Source organism: Camponotus floridanus, unplaced genomic scaffold, assembly GCF_003227725.1.
Source record: "Camponotus floridanus strain SB8 unplaced genomic scaffold, Cflo_v7.5 scaffold4, whole genome shotgun sequence".
In the NCBI taxonomy this organism is placed as follows: Eukaryota; Metazoa; Arthropoda; class Insecta; order Hymenoptera; family Formicidae; genus Camponotus; species Camponotus floridanus.
In genome coordinates, this window is record NW_020229547.1 from 2,092,226 (window position 1) to 2,116,652 (window position 24,427).

General features: G+C 29.6%; 5 protein-coding genes across 13 annotated transcripts; 3 read left to right on the plus strand and 2 right to left on the minus strand.

Annotated features, from left to right (window-relative positions):
* The first annotated feature begins 4,174 nt into the window (after positions 1-4,174).
* Positions 4,175-7,748, plus strand: LOC105252990 (5'-AMP-activated protein kinase catalytic subunit alpha-2). 2 transcript variants are annotated; one of them, XM_025411416.1, is made up of 11 exons: positions 4,175-4,412; positions 4,493-4,643; positions 5,123-5,229; positions 5,307-5,448; positions 5,690-5,928; positions 6,005-6,211; positions 6,325-6,430; positions 6,503-6,837; positions 7,083-7,246; positions 7,322-7,481; positions 7,567-7,748. In XM_025411416.1, the coding sequence occupies exons 3-11, from the start codon at positions 5,130-5,132 to the stop codon at positions 7,656-7,658; spliced, it is 1,545 nt and encodes a 514-aa protein (XP_025267201.1). In that variant the 5' UTR covers positions 4,175-4,412; positions 4,493-4,643; positions 5,123-5,129; the 3' UTR covers positions 7,659-7,748. The 2 variants fall into 2 exon arrangements, with proteins under 2 accessions (XP_025267201.1, XP_011259007.1); XM_011260705.3 differs by having other exon boundaries at positions 4,506-4,643.
* A 2,406-nt stretch (positions 7,749-10,154) lies between these two features.
* LOC105252989 (adapter molecule Crk) lies at positions 10,155-12,695 on the minus strand. The gene is made up of 3 exons (XM_011260704.3): positions 12,104-12,695; positions 10,878-11,233; positions 10,155-10,788 (listed from the first exon to the last, which is right to left on the minus strand). Exons 1-3 carry the CDS (start codon positions 12,136-12,138, stop codon positions 10,316-10,318), a joined length of 864 nt encoding a protein of 287 aa, XP_011259006.1. The 5' UTR covers positions 12,139-12,695; the 3' UTR covers positions 10,155-10,315.
* Positions 12,696-13,506: 811 nt separating this feature from the next.
* LOC105252987 lies at positions 13,507-20,642 on the plus strand. 5 transcript variants are annotated; one of them, XM_011260698.3, is made up of 11 exons: positions 13,507-13,803; positions 14,136-14,240; positions 14,357-14,654; positions 14,824-14,977; positions 15,175-15,317; positions 15,415-15,614; positions 15,759-16,149; positions 16,238-16,474; positions 16,593-17,080; positions 19,898-20,163; positions 20,344-20,642. In XM_011260698.3, the coding sequence occupies exons 2-9, from the start codon at positions 14,151-14,153 to the stop codon at positions 17,042-17,044; spliced, it is 1,965 nt and encodes a 654-aa protein (XP_011259000.1). In that variant the 5' UTR covers positions 13,507-13,803; positions 14,136-14,150; the 3' UTR covers positions 17,045-17,080; positions 19,898-20,163; positions 20,344-20,642. The 5 variants fall into 5 exon arrangements, with proteins under 5 accessions (XP_011259000.1, XP_011259002.1, XP_025267235.1 ...); XM_025411450.1 differs by lacking the exon at positions 13,507-13,803 and adding an exon at positions 13,811-13,969; XM_011260700.3 differs by lacking the exon at positions 14,136-14,240 and having other exon boundaries at positions 14,440-14,654.
* Positions 19,538-22,625, minus strand: LOC105252988 (pleckstrin homology domain-containing family F member 2). Of its 4 annotated transcripts, none has more exons than XM_011260703.3 (8): positions 22,477-22,625; positions 21,899-21,963; positions 21,628-21,765; positions 21,464-21,527; positions 20,534-20,590; positions 20,307-20,413; positions 19,970-20,227; positions 19,538-19,726 (listed from the first exon to the last, which is right to left on the minus strand). In XM_011260703.3, exons 1-8 carry the CDS (start codon positions 22,490-22,492, stop codon positions 19,697-19,699), a joined length of 735 nt encoding a protein of 244 aa, XP_011259005.1. In that variant the 5' UTR covers positions 22,493-22,625; the 3' UTR covers positions 19,538-19,696. The 4 variants fall into 4 exon arrangements, with proteins under 4 accessions (XP_011259005.1, XP_011259003.1, XP_011259004.1 ...); XM_011260701.3 differs by having other exon boundaries at positions 20,534-20,659; XM_011260702.3 differs by lacking the exon at positions 22,477-22,625 and adding an exon at positions 22,148-22,451 and having other exon boundaries at positions 20,534-20,659.
* Positions 22,626-23,496: 871 nt separating this feature from the next.
* On the plus strand, positions 23,497-24,196 carry LOC105252986 (ribonuclease kappa). Its single transcript, XM_011260697.3, has 2 exons — positions 23,497-23,790; positions 23,879-24,196. Exons 1-2 carry the CDS (start codon positions 23,722-23,724, stop codon positions 24,101-24,103), a joined length of 294 nt encoding a protein of 97 aa, XP_011258999.1. The 5' UTR covers positions 23,497-23,721; the 3' UTR covers positions 24,104-24,196.
* Positions 24,197-24,427: the final 231 nt, after the last annotated feature.

A 24,427-nucleotide genomic window follows, 5' to 3' on the forward strand; every position in this document is an offset into this window, starting at 1 on the left:
TACATAATTCATGTTTCATTATTTTACAAATACGCAGTTTTGTAAAAACGTAATTAAAGTTTTTTAATTAGTTTGTGCTATTTTCTATATTAAAGGAAGATCTTTTGTAAAGAAATTCTAAAGACACTAAATTTAATTAGAAAAAAATAATATTAAACTTATTTTATGAAATAATTACGTTATTACACAACAAATTAAATACATCAGATTCTTTTTTTAGCTTTTATTATCGTAAATTGAATTATCATAAATCTATAATATTTGTCTTGGAGAGTCTTTTTGAAATTTTTTTTCAATTTATTTCTAACTAATATATTTTCTGAGCATGTTTTTTTTACAAACATCATTAGCCTTCGCTCTTTGAATATATTTTGCTATAGATTCCTGTTTTGCATATCGCATTTTGCACTTGTAATTTAATAAATTTAATATTTCTTGACTTCTTAGTAATATATTTGTAGAAGAATTTCTGCCAATACTAACATTTTCATGATATCAATGTTCAATGTTTCTAAAATCTCTATCTCAATGTTTTTAATATCTTATCATAACATTTAATAAGCATGTATTTATATAACAGATTATTTTGCTAAATTGTTGCATTAAAACTGTTCTTGTTAAAATAACTTTTTGTTTCAAATATTTATTTTGCTCGTGAAATTTTTATGAAAAACGTCCAAAATTGATGAATTTTTAAAAATTTTTATTACGTTTTGATGAAAATAAATATAATATTCAACCTGTATAGTAAATATTCAACTCGTTAATTATTTCTCTGATAAGCTTTTTCCAGAATATTTAAATAATTTAAAAAAATATATATATGTGTAAAAGAAAAATCAATTTTTTTAACAATTCTATATAAGTCTTCTTAATTTATGGCCGTCTTTGCATTTATTTCCGATGTATTTATCGTTACTGCAAATATGTGTGCAATCATGTAATCTCTTGCACACCGGAAATATCATTTGAGTGTGCACATATACCGTATATTTATTTCAAACTGAACTACAATCTTGTTTACGAATAGTTACTTCTAGAAAATGGATGGTTTTCTCTCTTCTTTTCCTCTTCTCTCATCTTCTCATTATTATTCTTTATTTAAAAAATTGAGACTTTTATCAATGTTATTTATAGACATTATTTTAAATAAAAAATATGAAGTGTATATGTGTGTATATAGCAGTGGAATATTTATAAAACAAAAAAAATCAAAGAAAAAAAGTTGATAAAACAGGAACTTATGATTAGAACAATAAAATTGATTAATAGTTTCTTGACAACTCTTGTTAAAATTTTATTATTTTATATTTGTTCAATTTATTAAATATGTTTTCTATATAGATTAGACAAGATACAAAAAAATCCATGTACTGCAGTTTTACATATGACTTGCAAATTATATAATGTCACAATCCACCAGATAAGTATAAATAATTATGTACTTTAATCTCGTAAGCTTCGTAAAAGCAAGCATTAATTTGTTCAATAGATAGCTCTTGCACACGAGAATCGTCTTAGAGATAAGTCTTCCTGTTTTTGTCTTTCCTAGAAAACAAAATTGAAATTTATTTTTAATACCCATATCATTGTTAAAAATCGATATATTGCAATTTAGAACCAATTGTCAAAACAGTTTTTCTAACATTTTTACAAAAACATTATAAATAAAATTCTATTCTGACTTATAACAAAAAAATATAATCTTATTTTACATATTCAGTAGCTATTATGATTTAAATCTTGTATATTAAATCATATTTTTGTAAATATATTTTACTATATATATTAAAACTCCAAAACTTAAAAATAAATTTCAAGTAATATGTACAAGGTGCATTAATATGTTAAAAATGAATAAAATAAAATAAAATAAAATAAAAAGTTTTCTGAAATTTAGAAACTAACACTTTTAAGAGTAATCAAAAGCTTAAAAAATTTTGTCATTGTATTGAAAAATTTTCTTTAAAAATAAAAAATTGCACATTTCTATCAACTATTTCCTTATTTCAAGACTTAACTCTTAAATAAGACTTTAAAACGTTAATGAGCTCTGTCATTGTAACATCTTAAAATTATTGAGACGATCTCTTGAATATAAGAATGGATTATGGATATCGACTTATATTTTTATTTGACGTTTAATTTCCTGCAAACGTCATCACATGCAAAAATAGAGATAGACTGTAAACATTCGATAAACGTAGAATTCATGGATATATACATGAGTATATATGAGAATGTCTATAAATAGAAGTATAGAAGTATAGTTTATTTTTCTCTTTCTTTTTCACTCTTTCAACAGCGACTAGATATTTTAAAATAAAACAAGTTATAAAAACGATATATTTATGATCATTTTTTATTAAATAAAATTTTTTTTTATATTATATCTATAAAATTAAATTTTTGTTATTTTTTTACTCTTCCATTGTTTTCTTGCCATTTTAAAGGAAAAAAAATAAATGTGTCCATATAATAAATGTGAAATAATGTAAAATGCAAGCATAAAAAGAGAATTAATCAAATAAAGAAATAAATTAAGAGTTAAAGAATTAAGAATTAAATAGAGAAATTAAATAAAGAAAATTAAATAAAGAAATACAAGAAATTTAAAGAAATATAAAGAAATATTAAAGAAATAGAGCATCAAAAAGAGAGAAAGAGAAAGAGAGAATCTGAGTGTACAAAATGCTAGCAAGAGATGAATAAATTTGATTTTACTTCAGAAACGTCACATTTTATTTTGACAAGTAACAACATGTGGCAACCAATCGGTTTGCTACGTCGCCATTTAAAAACATCCATGCTTTAACGCCCGTTGTCTCACTAGTTGTTTTCTTATCTCTAATAAATAATACCAGAGATCATCGATTGCAGAGAGAAGACTGAGGCCGCCATTCATAGTTCGATCTTATATTTGAGATCGTCTTAAGTTCGAGCTTGAAATGCTACGCAGCTATTTGATTGGTTGAAGGAGGTCTTAAGTCAACCTCGGACCAGACTTAAGACGATCTTAAATATAAGATCGGACTATGAATATCAGCCTGAGAGGTGTCATGGTCATGGCCCGCTTTTAGGTGATCCCGGAAAGTGATACACCCTCTGTTAATTTAAAAAACGTGGACACGAACTACAAAGCCAAAGTTCACGAAAGTTCTCAGAGGGTAACGTATACATGTGCACAATTTCTGATTCTGTTTCGTGCTATGTAAAAAATGTCTGTAGTACACGAAATGCCTATGTACACAAAATGCCTATAATGTATATAAATAATATATGTATATAAATATAAATAAATTTTTAATTTTAATTTTTTAAAAAAATTTTGTGGTCCTCTCTCTCCCCCTCCCTCCCTCTCTCTCTCTCTCTCTCTCTCTCTCTCTCTCTCTCTCTACACATACAAACACACACATATAATATATATATGGATATATAGTATGACGCTACAACTTTATTCTGAAATATCTGCGTTATGTTTAGAAATATGTATATATATATATATATATATATATATATATATATATATATATATATATATATATACAGAGTGTTCCACCTAAAAGTGGCCACCCCCTTTTATCTTTTTAACTAAAAGAGATAGACCATAACAAATATATATGAAATTAAATGGCTTTAACTGAACTTTATTGTGAGTATAGTGGTTGATTACAAAATTTATCTGTATTAAAGAACGGAGAAATATGTATAATTTTTTTATAATAATGTAGATATTTTGATATAATAAAAGTTGTAGCGCTGTTTGAAACGAATATAACGATGTATGATTTAATGTAAATATTTTACATATTATACGAGATTTTCCGGCTTGAAATATCGCGGGCGACGTCCAACATTTCATTTTCGGCCTTGCGATATAGCCAACTTCTGACTCGTGTATTAGAGGTTGACATATGTCACGTTGTCATTTAATCATGATACTCATTGTCAGTCAGAAGTTGGCTATTTGTTATACTCTGGTGCTACCGGCATTTCGTGCACATAGCACGGAACGAAACCAGAATTGTGCACATGATACTCTCTGAGAACATTCATGGACATTGGCTTTATAGTTTATGTCCACGTTTTCAATGTCCATAGAGGGAGTATCGCTTTCAGGGATCACTTAAAAGCAGACCATGACATCTCTCAGTTTTCTCTCTGATAGGATCATACATTATAGACATCATGTATATTTTATATAATTATAAGACATGATTTTATCAAATTTATAAATCGAACAATCTTGAGCCAGCAGCGTGTAATTATTTTTCAGTGCCAACATAGCTGTTTGATGTAAGAAAGTATGTCCTATTCTGACATTACTATTCAAGCGATGACACAAATCCGATAAAATTGATCGTACGCACAATACCTGCATGATAAGAAATTCAACATGTAAATCGTGTCAGGTGATTGAAGCTATTTGTGCCATTTTGGCTGCACATTTTTCTTTCAACGGAATTTTTATGTCTTTATCATTCAACTGCAGGATTTCATTGCAGGTTCATCTCGCATGAATTATTTACAGGTATAAATGAATAACGTGCTGTTATGCATTATGCACAACGAGTGAATTTATACCTGTTAATATCTACTTATTCGAAGTAATTCTGCGAGGATAATAACTAATTGAATTAAAGGTAATAATAGTTAACAATTTTTATTTCTTTTTAATCTGATGTATATACATAGCTAAGAAGAAATTATTTAAAATCAGATAGATTGATATGTAAAAATTATACATTTGTAATATGTACATTTTAATCGAAATTGATATTTTATTTGATAAACTTAGAATCTTCTAACTTAGAATAATAATATTGTAACTGAAATTTTTTTATTTCTTTAGTTATGTTTATATCAGTTATGTTGTTAGTTTTGTAAAATTGTAATCAGAAGATACACAAAACAAAAAGACAATACAGATGTTTTGTATACTTCAAATTGTTTCAAATATCCTTAAAATATTTAATATAGAGAGTTCTCTAGCTTATAATTTCACAATTATGTGTATGAAAGATAGTATTGTTATAACAATACTAAATATAATCTTGAACTCAATAATAAATTGTATTATACATTGTATATCATATTGTATAAGGAATTTTATCTTGTACAGCAACAAAATGTCTGAAAAACTTGCAAGTCAACCACAACCCATTGTCAAGATAGGCCATTATACATTAGGCCAGACTTTAGGTGTTGGTACATTTGGTAAAGTAAAAAGTATGTATCCATATATATACATATATGATTTATATGATATATAAATATTTTTTATACTATGTATTCCTTTTTATTAGTTGGAGAACACGTTTTAACAAAACATAAGGTTGCTGTGAAGATTCTGAATCGACAAAAAATTAAAAGCCTAGATGTTGTAGGGAAAATTCGCAGGGAAATACAAAATCTTAAACTCTTCAGGCATCCTCATATTATCAAATTGTAAGTATTAATTAATCATTTAAAAATTTTAATGATATTTATATATAGATTTCATATATAAATAACAGAGGAAACTCTAATCTTTTGGAAACAAAATTAATTTCATAAAAAATATAATTGAGTTTGAAACTTTAGTTTGAAAATAAAATTTTTGCTATTTAATAACTTTTGCCAGATACTAACTTTTAAATAAACAATTCCTATAATAGTGCTAGCCTTAATATATATTTCATGTACACAGATATCAGGTCATAAGTACTCCTACAGACATATTCATGATAATGGAATATGTCTCAGGTGGAGAGCTGTTTGATTATATCGTTAAGCATGGTAAACTTAAGGAGTATGAAGCGCGACGATTTTTCCAACAAATTATATCGGGCGTCGATTATTGTCATCGACATATGATAGTCCATCGTGATTTAAAACCGGAAAATCTTCTGTTAGATCACAATCTTCATGTGAAGATCGCAGATTTTGGTATATGGATATAATTGACACACATTGACATTCCTATTATATAATATAAGCATTATTATTTTTCAAAAATTTACAGGTTTATCGAATATGATGATGGATGGTGAGTTCTTACGTACTTCGTGCGGTTCTCCAAATTATGCCGCGCCAGAAGTAATATCTGGCAAATTGTACGCCGGTCCCGAAGTAGATATTTGGTCCTGTGGTGTTATATTATACGCACTACTCTGTGGTACCTTACCATTTGACGATGAACATGTTCCTACACTCTTTCGCAAAATTAAATGTAAGTTTTTCTCTCGACGAGAATGTACGCAGATAAATATTTTCTTCATTGCATTTTAAATATTATAATAGATATTATATAATAGATATTATATAATTCACCTTTGATTTTAGCTGGTGTTTTTCCTATTCCGGAATATTTGAACAAGACTGTTGTTAGTCTCTTATGCCATATGTTACAAGTCGACCCGATGAAAAGGGCAACTATTGAAGACATTAAGTATGTTAAATAATACATGAATCCATTTTAATTAAGAGTATAACTATTATTATATCTAATATACAACTTCAGAAAACACGAGTGGTTCCAGAAGGATTTACCGTCGTATTTGTTTCCATCACCTGTCGAACAAGATTCATCCGTTATCGACATAGACGCCGTGAATGAAGTATGTGAGAAGTTTAATGTCAAAGAACCAGAAGTACACTCCGCGTTATTGGGCGGTGATCCGCATGATCAGTTGGCGATTGCCTATCATTTAATCATTGATAATAAAAGAATCGCGGATGAAGCCGCTAAAGCTGAATTAAAAGACTTTTATGTGGCGTCTAGCCCACCGCCGGTAGCGTTTAGCCCAAACGACGCGAGCAGTAGTCCCTTGAGGCCTCATCCGGAAAGAATTGCACGTATGTGAAACATATGAATGAAACAAATTCATTCGTGTTGTCCATCACTTAATTTAAGATTTTTATAAAGTTCAAACAGTAATTAAACAGTAAGTATTGCAAAAATTGTCAGATGCATTAAATGTTACCAAATATTTTGCTTTGGACAATTTATTATTATTTTGTATAAAATTAAATCTGTGAAAATGAAGGATATATTTTAACTGACTCTCTCTGGCAATAATTGTATAATGGTAATGTTGTAGCATACCGTGAACGTCAAGGTTCACAAAGTAGTACATCCGGACAGACACAAGGCAATCGCGGTACGCCTGTGAAGAGAGCAAAGTGGCATTTAGGTATCAGATCGCAGTCCAAGCCAAATGACATTATGAATGAAGTTTACCGTGCCATGAAAGCGCTTAACTTTGTAAGATTCATCATACTGAATTGCGTAGCAACAATTATTTGCTTACATGCGACAACATACGAATTGGTTTTTCAGGAATGGAAGATTATAAATGCATACAGTGTTAGAGTACGACATAAGAACAACTTGACTGACAGATATAGCAAAATGTCATTACAATTGTATCAAGTTGATTACAAGAGTTATTTATTAGATTTTAAGTCCTTATCGACGGAAGAGGATGACATTGGACGAGGTAAGTTATCCAATACAAAATTATTACGATTGCATAAGCATAATTTATGTTTTATGTGTACAAAAATATATATGCATACTTTTAGATCCAACATTGCCACCTCCGCAAGCAACGGGTCATCATACAATGGAATTTTTCGAAATGTGTGCAGCATTAATTACACAATTGGCGCGATAACGTGCATGTTTTTTGAAGATAAAATTCTATTACATCTTGTGCTTTTAATGGTGTATAGTATGAAATAAATGCAGACTGCTGTAAAATAAATTGTAAGTTTTGCCCTGTAATTTGCAAATTAATATATATTTTTCAAATTATATTTTAATATTTAAAAAAATAAAAATATATAATTATGTGCAAGAAATATATATATTTCTAACGCATTGGATACACTCCGTTTGACGCTATTTTTGCCTCGAAATATTTGGTAGCTCAATTAGATCTAAGAATCTTGTATTTTGAAATGAAAATAGCGTTGCACCAAACGCATTTAATATTACAAAAATTAATAAACAGTGCAATATCTATATATTATCTATCATTTATTATTAAATGCTATAATTGTTACATTATTACAATTTATTATAAATTACAACACAAAAATATATATATATATATATATATATATATATATATTTATCTAAATGATTATTAATTCTATCATATTGTATATCTATAAAATTGGTTCATATTAGAAAAACCAAGTATATGTGTGCATATGCTTAGAAAAATATACATTTATATCCTTGACGTATTTAAATTTATCTCACATATATGTTATGGATATAAATAAAATTATTTTGGATAAAGGATTAACACATGGTGAAATGATGGAAGTAATTTATATAACCATGATTTCTTTCATTATATTACGATTGCTATGATTGATTATTAAATTTACAGTAGAAATTTCTTTAATCGATACACATGTTAATTAAACAACTATTATATGCAAAAATTATTGAAATTATTTAAACATTTTCGCTGATATCAAATTGATATGTTTCAAACTCAATTATATGCTGAAAATTTAAGCACCATTTTATTATTGAAATTAATCGACAATTAAAGAAATGTACATAAAATGTACATAATGGCACATTCCACACATCTCATCTCATTTTATACAAACATTCGATTCGGCTCGATTCTGGTAATGCTGCCAAAAAACTGCCCGTTATCCAGTTTGTCTTGTTTCGTACACTGAATATCAAAATGGATGTAAAAAATACAAATTGGACCATTTCTGAATATTTTTTTTCTTAAATATTAAGCGGAAGAGAATCTTGCCTAGACACGAGGTTTATTGATATGGAATACTTCCACATTTTATCTATCTTAATACTGTGCATAATTTTAGGAAGATTATGGAGAACTTACACAATTTGATACTAATATAATGATGGAAATGTCAAATGCATATGATAAATTAAAAAATCAAGTAGCGATATATAGTATGCTGAGTGTGTATGTGTATGTATACATATATATATATACACACACATTCAACATAATTTCTGATTTAAAAAATTGCATTATGAAAATACAAAATAATAGATATGATCAGTAGTATACTGCTACATATATACATACATGTATATATATATATATATATATATATATATATATATATATATATATTATATATGTATGTTTGATACAATTAACCTTTTTCTACACATCATTATATATAAATACAAATTTCTAGCACAATGCAAGTTGCTCCAATCGTGTGGCACAACCTCTATATGGCTAACAGATATTATATGTACCATGACAAAGATAGATTTTATAATCTGTAGAACAGTATGCACTCTTTATTTCTATTTTAATATTTCAGATGAAGAAGAATGCAGTAGAATATACATATTTTTATCATAGTCACTGCATGACTAGAAAATATTACTATACACTCAGAAGAGAATATACCATTCCAACTTTGTAGAAGTTACTTTTTAGGAGAGAAGCACATTTCATGAATATTACTTATTGTAATATTGATAAATAAAAATGATAACATATATGTTTTATGTATGTGATAATAACATGTATCATTAACATAATCTTTTATAAAATCAACAAATCCATGACAGACACTCGTTGAACGCGAGTCAAGAACCTTGTGCTGAATCATTCATTTTAAAACATCAATAGATTCTTAGAATAAACAAAATATTATATTTACGTGAATGTTTAAACTAGTGCATTATATTAACATCTATGTAAGAGAAAAATGAAATGAGCTTGATTAGCTGTATATATAAATAATTATAAATTAGAACCATGAAGATATATCCTACGTAAGAACTGTTAGGATATATCTTATAAATATTGTATCTTTTATAGGTCGTTTTATTATTTCATTGAAATATGGTTTTAATTTCTTTTTAATGAAATAATAGTCTTATTCTAATATATATGTATATATATATGTATATATATATATATGTAAAGTTGTATTTTACATATCTAAATCTAATAACTTTATAAAATTATGCTTGTGCTTTGGATAATTAGCAATGTATTACAAAAAAGATTATGGATGCACATGTGACTAAAATATTAACACACAGTAGACATATTAACACAAATCTTTGAACATTTCATTTCAACGTATTGCACAAAAATCTGGGGTTTCTTCTTGTATAGCACATAACACGCGGCACAATCGAATGTAAGTGTAACTGTTCAGACTTGAATGTATATAAGCACATCTATGCAATGGTACATATAATAGATGTTATTAGTAATCTAAATTTTGATAATATAGGAGTCTCTCTCTCTCTCTCTTTCCATTGTCACACATGTGATGCATCGCACTCGGAGAATTTTTGTTAAATCTCCTGATTGTCTTCACCAGTCTCGTTATCTACAAATTCCACGTGCGTAAATGGAAAATGTCCGACTTTGCCGTGTAACTCGCCCTCCCACTGTCCATTGATATTAGTCTTTGTCACTTTTATCATATCACCTACTTCTAATTTTAATGCAGTTTTATCGTACGCGTTCGGCACCCTTGCCTGTTTCACTTTTGCAAAGGCCGGTAACGTTCTCTGAATGTTCGATCTTCGCGTTACAGTCGCTTGTCCCGTTATTTCTGCTTGAGATACCTGTGTTGTAGGTCCGGAATTGGAGTTCGAGCCGGAACTGCCCCCGCTTTCAGGCCGCGAATTATTTTCTATTATCATGTGATTATCCTCATCATATTTCTGAACATATGGAACTGGTATTGAACCAGTTTGGCCAACGCTATTTCTAGCTGTCCACCATTGTTCTTCATCCTTTGATATTACAGTGAGTATATCACCTGTTATTACAAATTTCATTTCATTAAAATAACTTTATCAAATTTGTATAAATTATGTATGTGTGTGAAATTAAAAAAATCAACTATACCTTTTCTAAAGGGTAAATCATCAGAATCATTGCCATCAAAATCGTACTTTGCAATTACCCTCTGTGTTTTCTTCGGAGCAGGCCTAATTAATGGTGTGGTATCCAAATAATGCAGTTTGTAAAACGCTAGAAGACTAGGAATATCAGGAAACATCTGATCTCCAATCCGATATCGAATTTGATCTCCTTGTTGAATTTTATTGATGATATAGTGGCTAACTTTACTGTCCTCTCTTACGCATAGTACAAAATCACCATGTATAGAAGTGCTATCTCGTACTAAAAATACACCACCTTCTTTCTCACCCATTAGTAGGTCGGAAGCATCCTGCCGTGACATAGCACCAAAGTACCAGCTAAAAGAGAATCAAATCATAAATATATATAAATTAAATCTTTTATAAATAGTTGCATATATTTCACATAAAACTGCTACAAAAGATAAGAAATTTTTCTTAAAATAAGTAGAAAAATATGCAAGAAATTTGTCATACATTTATATTTACATACATTTAAATCTAAGCTAACAAAGTTTTAACTGATCCTATATCTATTTATTCACTTATTTAGATAGAAAATAAAATTTTTTTAGAATAAATTCATATAACAATCCACAAATATTATGAATAAAAGTAATCATATATAATTAGTCATATATAATTACAGAAATAGCAATAATTAAAATGAAAAAAATGGAAAGAATATAAAATGTAAGGATAGTAAAATGTCATTTAATTCAATTAAGTAGCATAAAATTTGGAAATTTATTTGCTAGTAAATATAAATATTTTTTCTTTCTTATTTATAAGAAATTAATTTTTCTTTTCTAAAATGAAAACATAAGGAAGACGAATAAAACCTCAATTAACTGTTTGTGAAAATAGTCCATGAAAAACAAACGTCTATGTAAATTTGATGGACATTTAAAAAATGTGTAAAAAATTGCAGTCTCTCGTGCTTCATCTATGGGACGATACTTTGAGAAACAAATAATTATAATTCTTCACGTCGCACGGACTAAGGATGATTTATCCAGTGCTCAAGAAGACGATAAAATCATATCGAGATGAAAAAAAATGATATCGTGAGATTGGAATAAGAGGCGTGAAACGACTGCACGTCGACACGATACAAATTGCAGCCGCAATTTCAAGTGCCGCATATATATACATGACATTGATGATTGCTTGATGAATCAAAACATGGGAATTTTCTGTCACACTCACCTCGATTTGTCGTACTGATCGAAGGTTGCAGCCATTGTGTATTACGTATATTCTGCAGTTCCGATTAGAGTCCGAGAGCGAAACGATAACTTCTCTTCCTTCGTCAATTATCAATTAATATATTGCGAGGGACACCGAGAGAAAGAGAGAGAAGGAGAGGCAGAAAGAGACGGTATAGGCTCGATCAAGCTCCCGCATAATAAAGTATGACACGCGAAAACAAACCCCGTTTTCGCGATTACATGCACTCGAATGCCAGGAATTCACGGACGTCACTCTTTTTTTCTCAGACACGAGACGAATTAACGCTGCCCCGTCGAACGTTCTTCGCGCGACGGTGCGATCCTGCGTATCATCGACGACATGTCGTAACTCGCGTACTACGCGTCTCGTCGATCCCGACGAGAGTGGTTTCCTTCCCGGGTTCACGTAATCGCGAAATTATCCCGATTATCGGCGATGAAATCCTACGATTCGCCACGGGAAACGTCCTCGCCGAGGATGACCTGGAACGCCGATCGCAAAAATGGTCGCCGGACCAGCACGACGTTCATCCCCAGTGCACGTAATAGTTCTAATCATACCTGCACTTTCTACACTCAGTAGGTTGCCCGTTTTTGTCTGCACTTTCTACACTCGGATTCCTCGCTTTCCCCTCTCCTTCTCTCTTCCTCTCTCACTCTTCCTCTCTCTCTCTCTCTCTCTCTCTCTCTCTCTCCTCTCTTCCTCTCTCACTCTTCCTCTCTCTCTCTCTCTCCTCTCTCTCTCTCCTTCTCTCTCTCTCTCTCTCTCTCTCTCTCTCTCTTCAACATTTCATATATTTATCTCAAGCAAAAACGTACATATAAAATATAATATTTTATATAAACACAATTTATATATATATATATATATATAAAATATGGATTTTGATATTCGCTCAACTTCCGTCCTCAGGAGATCCGCCATGTTAGAGGGAAATTTAAACATATAATATCACTCTTTTTACAGTTCTTAAATTATTAACTTGATTATTGAAATATTTAAAGTGATTTTTAGTTTATTTAATAATTAAACTTAGTTTATTATATAATCAAAGTTTACAAAATTAAAAATAAAGAAATTATGAAAAATACTATTTTTATGAAGTAAAATTTAATTATTCTCATTAATATTTTAGTTATAATTAAATATCAGAATTATTAAATTTATTTCTTGTTTTTACTTCTACATACATTACATGATTCTATTTTATAAATCATTTGAAGTATCGCTCAGATATTGGGTCTGTTCTTTTCAGCTGTACTGCTGCACTAGTACAATAAGTTAGCAAGAGACAAACATACTTTCTTTCACTCTAACTAATTGCATTAGTACAGCAGTGCAGCTGAAAAGAACAGACCCATTAACGCGCATGCGTAAAAATTTCCCTCGTAAGATGGCGGACGCCATGTTCGATTGAGGACGCGATAGTAGCGTTCATTCAATCCGTGTATTTATATCGTATATATATCAGTGATTATATTAGAAAAAGTTTGTCAAACATATCTATTGGCTATCGAATAGAGAATTTCTAGAGGCTTTTGGAAACGTGCGATAATAACCAAGCCTTCGTCAAAACTCTTATGTCAATCGAAATATAACCTTAAAGTTTCCCATCTCGATTCGAGCGAGACGCACACAACTGGTGATTTTAGAAAATTCAAATGTTTATTAACTAAGTACGTGTTTTTTATGTACTTTTTGTGTGTTTTTTAAGTTCTCATTTCGCGGTGCCTTCTTTTCTACCTTTAAATTTCCATCGAAGATCGATCGAAAAAGCAAATGCGTTGTATATGATTGATAAACTACAAGTTGTATAATAGTATCGAGTATTTACATCGTGTTGTACGTTATTAACACATTATAAATTATATTAATATTAATCAATCGTACAATATAAATTGTACATACATAATATTTTCGCTATAAGCGGGAAAACTTCATATTAATTAGACGATTATCTTAACTAGATGAGATTAGATTCATAATTTATTTATCACACAACATATAGTTGTAGCATCACAGAATGGCTGTCAGCGCGTCTTTTCATCGGAATGTCTTTTTATTAAATCAATTGATTCCGCCAAGTGAAGATTTCAAAAAGGTTTTTCGGGAGGTAAGAATTTTACTTTTCTTTATTTTATGGTGATTCATTCTTAAGTATATTTTTCTTTTATATATGTGTTAACTTTACCAGTTTTATCGATAACAAATCATAGATATATTTTACAGGGAATGTTTGATAAACCGAATTTTGCGGGATTCATACAAGTCTCTCATTATCTATTAATGATATGTGATGCTGAGCGTTTCAGAAAACTGGTTGAATGGCCAATATTATGTAAAAAAACGGAAGCAAAATATCGTAATGATGTCAGAGACTACTTAAATGTTATTGCTGCAGAGAATCCTGACATGGGATTTCCACATATAGTTACTACATATCTGCATCACGCGAGTGGTACTAAGTTTATGCTTATAATGTGGAAATTATCTCAACTTGCACTAAAGAGGTACCTCATGCATAATGGTAGGTAATTCTATTTTAAAAGAAAATCAACTTTGTTTTTGATAATTTTCTATATATGTATGCATGTACACACATGTATATATGTGTGTGTAAATATATATTAATCTCAGATATATAAAAAATTTAATATGATTAAGATTTTATAATATTTAATTATCATTTGTTTCAGTTGAATATGAAGTTATATCTGCACCAAAACCAGGTCCTGCAATTGATCTAATTAAAACATATTTACAACAATCTAAGGCGAGTGTTGCTAGTGATACATTGAGTCACCGTAGAAATTGCACACAAATGGAGAAAGCAGTGAATTTTACATTGGCGTAATTTTTTATTTCTTTTATACATTTTGTTTCTTATATACATTTCTTATATTATTTCATATATTTTTTTATTTCTTATATATATTTTTTTATGTACATTTTTATTCCTTATTGTTGTCCATGTTTTGCTAAAACAGACATTTGTATAAAACATTTGTATAAAAAGCTTTTAAAGTTCATTTCTTCTTTCATTTTAGAGAAGAGAAAGAACAATTGGCTAAGATTAAAACAGAATTATTTGACAAGAAACAATCTGTGACAAATTGCATAAGTATTGCACCTGTTGCTATCTGTATAAAAGAACGTTTGAAAAATGTCGAGGATGCAGAAATCATACAAAGTCAGAAATATGTTTATTTTTACCATATATTTTTTATATATTGAGAATCAGTTTATGTCACATATACAAAACTAATAAATATATATGTTTTTTTTAGTGTGGAAAAATAGTTTAGACAAAAATATACATTACATACAAAAACAGAACACAGTTTTGAAAAATCTGGAAAAAATATGCGAAAATATAAGTGGCATAATAATGAATCTATTAGGCAATGCAAAAGTACTAGATGGCAAACAGTTGGAAAAAATCAATTGTTCTCTGATATCGGAATTACCATTTCCACCTGACATTCAGGTGAGTATTAATATTGTTTTAAATAAATAGTTGCACATCATCTTTTTCTTGCAATTATATATTACTGTATATATAATAAACAATTATTCATATCTACACTACTTAATATTATATATTATAGTTTAATCAATTGTTCTCTTTCAGCATTATCTTTGTCATTTATATAATGATAATCAATTGGTATATCACAATTTTATTTACCTGCACACTTTGATACTTCATCAAGTGTATCAATGTTTGAGGAAAGATGAATTAGTAGACTTAAAGCAATGCCTGTTGCAAATGGAAGCGAGTGTAGAAGATATGAAGTCTATGTACAATATATTTAAAACTATTTTGACAAATATGAAAAATTCTATAGTCGAGACACAAAGTTTCTTCTGTAAAAGAAATATGGACTATACAACTGGAGAATATGTGTTACCCTTTGTAAATAGCGTGCTTCTTATGCCATCGCCTCTTATCAAAATTAATACTAATTGTGTAGATGAAACGAATGATTTACAGAAATTATTGCAACTTACTCCAGGTGAAAGTAAGTTTACGGACTTACAATTAGAAAGTTATACATTGCAATTTTTCATAAAAGAATTTACTACTACTACAATATTTATTCTTTTCAGTTGCGCATAAATCGTTATTTTCGAGATATGTGCGATATAAGCGGATTCATACACCAGATTTAAGAACGAATTTATTTGTATCACGTATTAATATCGATAGTGCTATGTCGTTAGACAATAATGACAAACAAAGTTTGAATTTGCGTTTTGTAACACCTAAAATGAATAAATTGTCCAAGAAAGTAACAGGAAAATATTGCCGATTATTTTCATCACACATGGATAAAAATATAAAAGGTTTGTAACAATCTTTTCTGAAAATTGTATACAAATACTATTTTGCAATATTTATATTAAAAGAAATATATACATATAAAATTCAAATTATATTTCAATTAAATTAAAATTTAAACAGCCAATTCCAGCATGATATCTCTACCATCTACAGCACAAGCCAATTCTTCTGCCATTGCAAATACAATAGGAGAAATGCCTAATATTTCGGATTTTAATTTGGATACTATAGCAAAGGGTTATTTTAATCTGAATGAAGAGTCTCTCATAAATTCTACAATTTCTTGTATATCTACATCTGCACAGTTTACTCCAATAAAACAGAATACCTCGAGAGATATGTCCCAAGAACGAACGACAGACAAGTTTGATCACGAGTTTAAAGTAAATAAATTGGAGTTAAATGACTTTACGGAAGTACAATTTGTGAGTGATGAGAATAAAGGCACAGTTGTAAAGCATGAAAATAGTTCAAGAAGACAGTCTATTAGTGACTTGGTGGAACGTTATAAGAAATTGCTGGAGGTCAGCAATTCTACTATGATAAAGTTTCAAGATAAATGCAAAGAATAAGAAGTTGAATAACGAAGGAAAAACAGAGAAACAAAGGTATTAAAATAAAAAATTTATTAATAATCTTACATATGTATAAATCGAAGTTCTAGAAATCTTTTGCAATAAATCGAATCGGGAAATTTTTATTAATAAAAAATATAATAGAGACAGAATATAATAGTTAAAAAAGAGTTTGCTTAATTTATTAGTTACCCATTAAAATCCACGAATAACGACAAGATTTTACATTTGGTATACAGTGTTTTGTATAGATAAATAATTCGATTTATTTGTTTAAAAATATGTGGCAGGTCATTGATTTTTAAATATAGTTTTATATTGCTTTTATAAAGCAAAGTGTAGTTGATAAGGGACAGTATGTTATTAATTAACTTTTTTTAACTATGATAAAAAGCTTACATTAAAAAAAATTAAAAAGTTTATTTAGGTAAATAAACTCTGATTCCTTAAAGTTCCTATTTCCTATTTCTTTGCTATACACCGAGTTATAATTCATGAATAATAAATTTAATTATTGAAAGCGAAAATATATTTTGAAATAAAAGTAATTTTTTTTTATATATTGCCATTTGTATTTGGTAGCATAGTAGACTTTAGTAGTAAAATATACCAAAGAAGAGAAAAAGATTCCTTTTATTTATGGATTAATAAAAAATGTTAAAATTATGTTAATTAAGTGTTAATTAAAATTGATTGCCACAAGACCTATTTTTCTTGAAAATGTAAAATATGCAGATTGAATTATACATGCATTTAATCTTGAAGTACAGTGCAGAAAAAAATTCATATGATTCCTTCTTACAATTCATGAATGTGAGGAATTAGGAACCTTAAGTAGAGTAAACACATAATACTAATATTTTCTATTCCATGTAGTAGAGTTTATATAACATATTTATAAAATATTTTTTATATCATACATTATATGTATGTATTTATATTGTTATATAGACATTATATATAGGAGTCACAAAGCAAATACTACACTATATTATTTTGTTACAGATTAAAATTATTGTTACAAAGTAATTTTGCTATATAAAATTTAAGAAAAAAAAATATATATTTTTTGTACATAATATAATCGCATCGACTTTTTCAATTATCTGACATCCTTTTCAATATGATTTACATAAAGAATGGATTTGTTTTATTCATAAAGTTAGAAAAATGTGCTTTTTTTTTCAATTTTACCTATTATTTATGTATACATTAAATTAATTGTATTTATTGAGATTCTTGGCATGTATGAGATAAACTATGTATATAATTTCTTTTTATTATTAGTGCCATGAAAAAATAATCATTTAGTTTAATACTTTATAACACTTAAATTTGTAATAACATTTTATTCACAATTACTATGTACTTTAGATTGCTGTGTATATATGCACTGTATTTAGTTATAATGTATTTGCAATGATAAGTAAAAATCTATACAATAAAAATTAGACATTGCATTGCTTAAAAATACATTCTGCATATTGCAACAGGTGTTATGTCACCTATTCATACTTCTGAATATTAATTTGATATTAATCAATATTATAAAAAGGCACAATGTGGCATATATTCTTAATATACATACAACAATGAGAGAAAAAAAATTTAATTACAATCGTTATTCAATTTGATCAATATAATAGTATTGACTAATTACAAATTTTTGCTGATTTTAAAGGTGCATTTTCGGCATTTTAGAAAAGTATTGATACTTTTATGTTTACTTTTTATGATACTTTTTATGTTTTTGCAATTATTTATACATATTTAGTATTTCTTATTCTTTATCAATATAAATTGTGCAATATTTTCTATTAATAAAAACTGCAAAGATTCATAAATGAATCAAATATATGTATTCAGTAAAATATGTTTTAAGAAATTTAGCATAAATTCATCATATTTATACATAATTATTTCCTTTCCGTGTTTTTCATATTTTGTTTAGAAATATTTATAGAAATATTTTTGTAAACTTTTATTTTCAATAACATGATTTGATAAAAAAAAATTTTTTTTTTTAATTCAAAGAGAAAGTAACTATTCCTATAGTCTTTAGACTGATTATAATTTTCAAAATGCTCTATTATATTACAATTTTGAAAGATTTGAGATTCACATTTTGAGAAGAGAAACTTTTTTTGATATATTTTACTGTGTTACAATAGTACATGTTACAAAAAATTTATTTTATTAGAATTAATTATATTAGAAGTTTGTGATCAAGAGAAATTTGTTGCAAGGGTTAGTAAGATATTTATGATTATAAATATTGAGTCTTATTATAGTAAAGTTATACATCATGCTATTTTAAGAATCATAAACACTTTATCAAACATTTCTCAATTATTTATTTAAATCTCAGTTCTCTCAATTTACTAAATACAGATCTAATGTTAAAACTGCTAAATTTTTTTTACAATTTTGATCTTAAATTAATTAAAATTGTAATGCAATAGAGCATTTATAAAATCATATTATGTATGCATAAAAATTATAAAGAATGATTATCTTTTCCCTTGATTCTTTTTTTTTCTTTTTTTTGAACTATATAATAGTTTAATAACATCAGCTTTTTTAAAAAATATATTTTTGTAAAATTTTTATATTTTTCTGTGATATTGTTTGGTGTGATGTACATCATCTTCATCGCCCAAGCGTTGAATAAAATTTAGGCTACAAGAGAAGAAAAATATTTTATTACATATAATATATTGGTTTTGTGGAATATACTAAAAAAAACTAACATTATTTATAATAATGACAGATGCACAATATATAAATAATACAAAAAAAAATTATAAAACAGCAGAGACGAAAAAATAATTAATCATTTTTAATTTTCAGATAAGTGATGCACATATTATGAAAAGATATCAATTTTTATTAAAACTAAGGAGGAACCCAATTAGTAATTACCTCATCATGATTCTCTTCCTTATTTCCCTCATCGTCGTCTCCAGAACTATCTCCTCCTGAACTATCGGCAGAATTACGTTGCTGATCTTTGTTATTTAAGCTATTCACAGCAGTTGTGGGTATAGCTTTGATTTTACTAGCGGCATCGTAACATTGTAAACAAACTCTGACGGCCTTCCCGTTCCCCTGTCCAGGTAATAATAATTTTTTATTACTGCAGGGACCGCAAACTACTGCTCCGCATTGCCTACAGTGATGCTGAAATAAAAAATGCAATTATTTTAGTATATTTTCATTTTGTTTAAATTGGTGAAATTAATACAAGTCTCGCAATTACCCGTCTATTTAATACTGTAAACTGTGTCTTATTGCAGTGCATGCAAATTGTAGCTTCATTATCTGGTACCCAGACTGCTGCGTGAATCTCGACAGGCTTTTTGCCGCCTATAAGGATATAGAGAAATAAAGAAAGGATTAAAGTCTAAATCAATTGTGCAGATCTATGGAATTACGAGAGATTTGGGTTGCAAAACACATCGTTGTAATAATTTAGCTTTTACTTACTTTTTCTTAATAAATCTTCAATACATTTTGTGATATGTGCCATCCATTCTTGCTTCTCTGTTGCAGTAGCAGCATAAACAGCAAATGACTTTGTTACTGTTTTAATGAGCCACCCATTACGATATTCTATAAATAATGATCCAATACTATACTGACATTTTCTAAGAATGACCTCATTTGATTATTGATCCATATACTGTATAAAACATAATATTTGACTATCGCTTTTTAGAATGCATAGGGAAACAAATAGGAAACAAATATATCTATGATAAGAATGTAATTAGACAATTCTATATATACAAAATATACTTTTTGGTAACAAATAAAAATTATGAAAACAAAATATAAATAAATATAGAATAGATTTTTTTTAGATGAGTGATTTTGAGATTTTGTCTATGTGTCATATTTATACAACATATTTATATACATAACATGTTTATATATAGTTTGATGAACTTGTTATGTATTATTAATTCTTTTTATATAAATTATAAAATCACTTAGTTTTTGAGGAAATTAAACAAATTCTTGAATTCTTTCCTTAACCCGTATTTATGAAAACATTAAAAGTTTTACACAAAACTTTAATTTATTGTAAAAATCGTATTCACTTAAGATATTAATATTTCAGTTTCTAAAAAGATAAATTTCAAGCAATTTACAAATTACATATGAAACTGAAATTTTATAGAACTTGATCACATTTTTTCATATTTTATATAAAAGAAACTTGTATTTATTGCAAAATTTCAATTTATATGATAATAAAATTGTTAAAAAATCATATGAATATATGTACACATTATATATATAATACAGATTTTTGCACATACTTTCGAAATATCTTAGAAACATATTTGAAGTATTCTGTGACAAAAATAAAAATTTTATTACAAATATATTAAATAATGATAATGTACTTACGACCCTCATCAGCTAAAGACTCTAATTTTACCTCCTCCAATGGTATTATATGTTGCTTGTTATACTGTGAACAAATTATTATTACTGTTAACATTATTGCCATTATTTTATAATAATCATTACATACATAACTTATTTTATACTCTCTGTTGTAGGATACATACTTTTTTTTTATTAATCACGATATTTCCATAGACCAGTATGTCGTTGAACAGAAAAAATTGTCTGGGTTTGGGCTTCTTCCTGCACATTTTCGTCAGGACACCTTCTCCCACCAAAACTCGGCCAGGTACCGCGAGTGGCTATCAAGAGAAGAAGAATATTCATAAGTGAGTCATAACGACAGCTAACTTTAACTAGTGCAAATTACTGGTTTATTTAAATAATTAAGTATTATATGATTTATGAATTATGAGATCTATCGATTTCTCTCACCTGACCCGAACTGCCGAAGCAGTTTTCGACCATCGCGATACGCCTGGCATTGGCCTCGCTGTTTACTGAAACATATCAAATCAAGAAGGGGGGAGGTGAACATAAATATCGAACACACCCACAATCTCTCGACAAAATAGATATATATATATATATGTATTGGTTTTATAAATCGTCCTAGCGTCAACTCCGTTCTTTTCAGCAACGCTCGTATATTCTTTTTAAGGTTTTCTTTCGCGAGCAACGCACTTGAAATGCATACATGCGTCTCTCCTGCATCAGATACGTGGGAAAAGAAACGCGAAAGAGAGAGCGTGGCTAACAGAGCGAAGTAATCGTCAACGCTGGTCGGAGCTGTCAAAACACACACGGCCCACTTTGACGACAGCTCGTGGAACCGTTATCTCCGAATTGCGCGAACGTTAGACGGAGAGGACGAGAGATAGAGAAAAACGAAAGAGGACTCGTCGAGGAACACGCAATCCTTCCACAGGTCGTTCGCGGCCGCGGCGATTTCGTCTTTTTTTTGTAAAATACGCGATATTAATTAAATGCTAATATGCGGAGCACGAACTAACCCAATCGGTCGACCATGATCCTCTGAATCAGGGCTGACAACAGCAGGAAATATGAATCACGTACATGTCTTCAAGTTGCACAGTTTATCCGCGATTCACGCTTATCGAGAACTTGAGAGAGAATCGTCTGATAGGCGGAAAGAGTTTATCAGCTCGTATCTCGTGTACCAAGAAAGAAATATACAAGAGAGCGGTCGTCTAAGGCCGGGTCAATACAATAGATAATTTAAGCCCTAAGCCTTAAGAAATTGACCAATCACAGTCGAATAGTCTCTTCATATTCGACTGTGATTGGTCAATTTCTTAAGGCAGCGGTTCCACAATTCGAGTTAATCCGAGTTTAATACGTTAAACTCCGATTAAGGCTGATGGTAGAGAACTAGACGTGAGCGCTTATGTCTGTCGTAGTCGTGGACGTAAAATAAGACAGAGAAAAACGTATGTCGCACAAGGCCATTGTCACAATGGCCTTGTACGACATACGTTTTTCTCTGTCTTACTTTATGTCCACGACTACGACAGACATCTAGTTCTCTGCCATCAGCCTAACTCGAGTTGTGGAATCGGGCCTTAGATCTTAAATTGTCTATTGTAGACTCGGCCTCAGGCCCATTCTACAATAAGTCGTAAGCCGTAGGCAAATTGACCAATCATGGTTGATTATTTCAAAAATTATTTTTGATGACTTACGATTCATTTGGTGCTTTCCATTTAGCGACATAAGTCGACACAAGCGTCATTCTATCTTTTTTCAATGAATAACAATAAACAAAGATAGAATGACACTTGTGTCGACTTGTGTTGCTAAATGGAAAGCACCCATTGTAGAACGGGCCTTAGAACTGGATTGTGTTCAGAAATCTACGTATCAGATGATGTAGCGGCTGATCGACCAATCACAGAACGCAGAGATCTCTGCCCCTTGTGCTCCGATTGGTCAGATCGAGTTTCACTTTATCAGTGCAAATTTTCGAACGCAAGCAAACCTGCGTGTCCATCGTATCTTTATTGCATCTATGGCCCGGAAGACGATCTATCGATATCGCTCGAAATAAAACGCGATTCTATCAATATCGTTACCGCTCGAACGTCACATGATTACAAACCCTCGTCGCTGTGACGGATCGTTACGAACGAGATCGCTCAAAGATCGTGTATTTAACGAATTTTCGAACATTAGCGTGAGAAGCGGATGCATTGCGGTTAGATTGAATTGGATTATTCTGCACGGGCGAGCTTGTAAGGATGAAGATTTGCGGGCCTAAGTACGCTTTGTGCGGTCTGATACTGTCCGTTTGGGGCATATTCCAATTGGTAAGAGAGATTGTACAGTCATACTCTTCCTTTGCACAGAGTAAACCTCTTGAACAGTCTGAAGTAAATTCTGTCTCTTCGTTTTCAGCTTCTCATGGGAGTCTTCTTCTACGTTCGGAGCGTAGCGCTGGTGGAGGATCTCCCTCTAGGCGAGGGGAATTTTACCACGCTGGAGAATTTTTACGACGTGGTGGATCGCGGTTACACGCAGAATGCGTACAACTGCTGGATCGCCGCATGCATCTATGTCCTCACTTTCCTTTTCTCGGGCCATCAGTTCTACCTCAATTCCAGATCGTCCCTTAGCGTATAAGCGAATACCTAGTGGATGTTTGAGGATGCTGCGGAGTGTCCAATTTGTAATTCTGTACAGCTGAGAAACAAGTACATCAAAGATTTAATTATAGATGCATTAATCGTCATTACACTGTACAGCGATAGAATTGAGTTGTAATTCAAACACAACATGTGCCCGTGGCAAAATGTATGGGTCTTGAGTGTTTTTAAAGGAACGATAAGGAGATATATTTATCATACATGTATACTAGCAGCATTTCTAGATATCATAGACTATTAGATTTGGCCAATCATAGCTATTCCTCTGAAGAATGGAATGCCTATGATTGGCTAATCTTTG

What these genes read in the sequence shown, in the direction of transcription:
- LOC105252990 (XM_025411416.1), top strand. Translation starts at nt 5,130, where the DNA reads ATGTCTGAAAAACTTGCAAGTCAACCACAACCCATTGTCAAGATAGGC. An exon ending in TGTGAAGATCGCAGATTTTG is followed by an intron (nt 5,929 to 6,004) that starts GTATATGGATAT and finishes AAAAATTTACAG; the next exon opens with GTTTATCGAATATGATGATG. An exon ending in ACTCTTTCGCAAAATTAAAT is followed by an intron (nt 6,212 to 6,324) that starts GTAAGTTTTTCT and finishes CTTTGATTTTAG; the next exon opens with CTGGTGTTTTTCCTATTCCG.
- LOC105252989 (XM_011260704.3), bottom strand. Translation starts at nt 12,138, where the DNA reads ATGGCTGCAACCTTCGATCAGTACGACAAATCGAG. An exon ending in GATCAGTACGACAAATCGAG is followed by an intron (nt 11,234 to 12,103) that starts GTGAGTGTGACA and finishes ATTCTCTTTTAG; the next exon opens with CTGGTACTTTGGTGCTATGT. An exon ending in TGATTTACCCTTTAGAAAAG is followed by an intron (nt 10,789 to 10,877) that starts GTATAGTTGATT and finishes TTGTAATAACAG; the next exon opens with GTGATATACTCACTGTAATA.
- LOC105252987 (XM_011260698.3), top strand. Translation starts at nt 14,151, where the DNA reads ATGGCTGTCAGCGCGTCTTTTCATCGGAATGTCTTTTTATTAAATCAA. An exon ending in GCAGTGAATTTTACATTGGC is followed by an intron (nt 14,978 to 15,174) that starts GTAATTTTTTAT and finishes CTTTCATTTTAG; the next exon opens with AGAAGAGAAAGAACAATTGG. An exon ending in GCAACTTACTCCAGGTGAAA is followed by an intron (nt 16,150 to 16,237) that starts GTAAGTTTACGG and finishes TATTCTTTTCAG; the next exon opens with TTGCGCATAAATCGTTATTT.
- LOC105252988 (XM_011260701.3), bottom strand. An exon ending in GCTTCGGCAGTTCGGGTCAG is followed by an intron (nt 21,766 to 21,898) that starts GTGAGAGAAATC and finishes TTCTCTTGATAG; the next exon opens with CCACTCGCGGTACCTGGCCG. An exon ending in AGGAAGAGAATCATGATGAG is followed by an intron (nt 19,727 to 19,969) that starts GTAATTACTAAT and finishes CTTCTCTTGTAG; the next exon opens with CCTAAATTTTATTCAACGCT.
- LOC105252986 (XM_011260697.3), top strand. Translation starts at nt 23,722, where the DNA reads ATGAAGATTTGCGGGCCTAAGTACGCTTTGTGCGGTCTGATACTGTCC. An exon ending in TTTGGGGCATATTCCAATTG is followed by an intron (nt 23,791 to 23,878) that starts GTAAGAGAGATT and finishes CTTCGTTTTCAG; the next exon opens with CTTCTCATGGGAGTCTTCTT.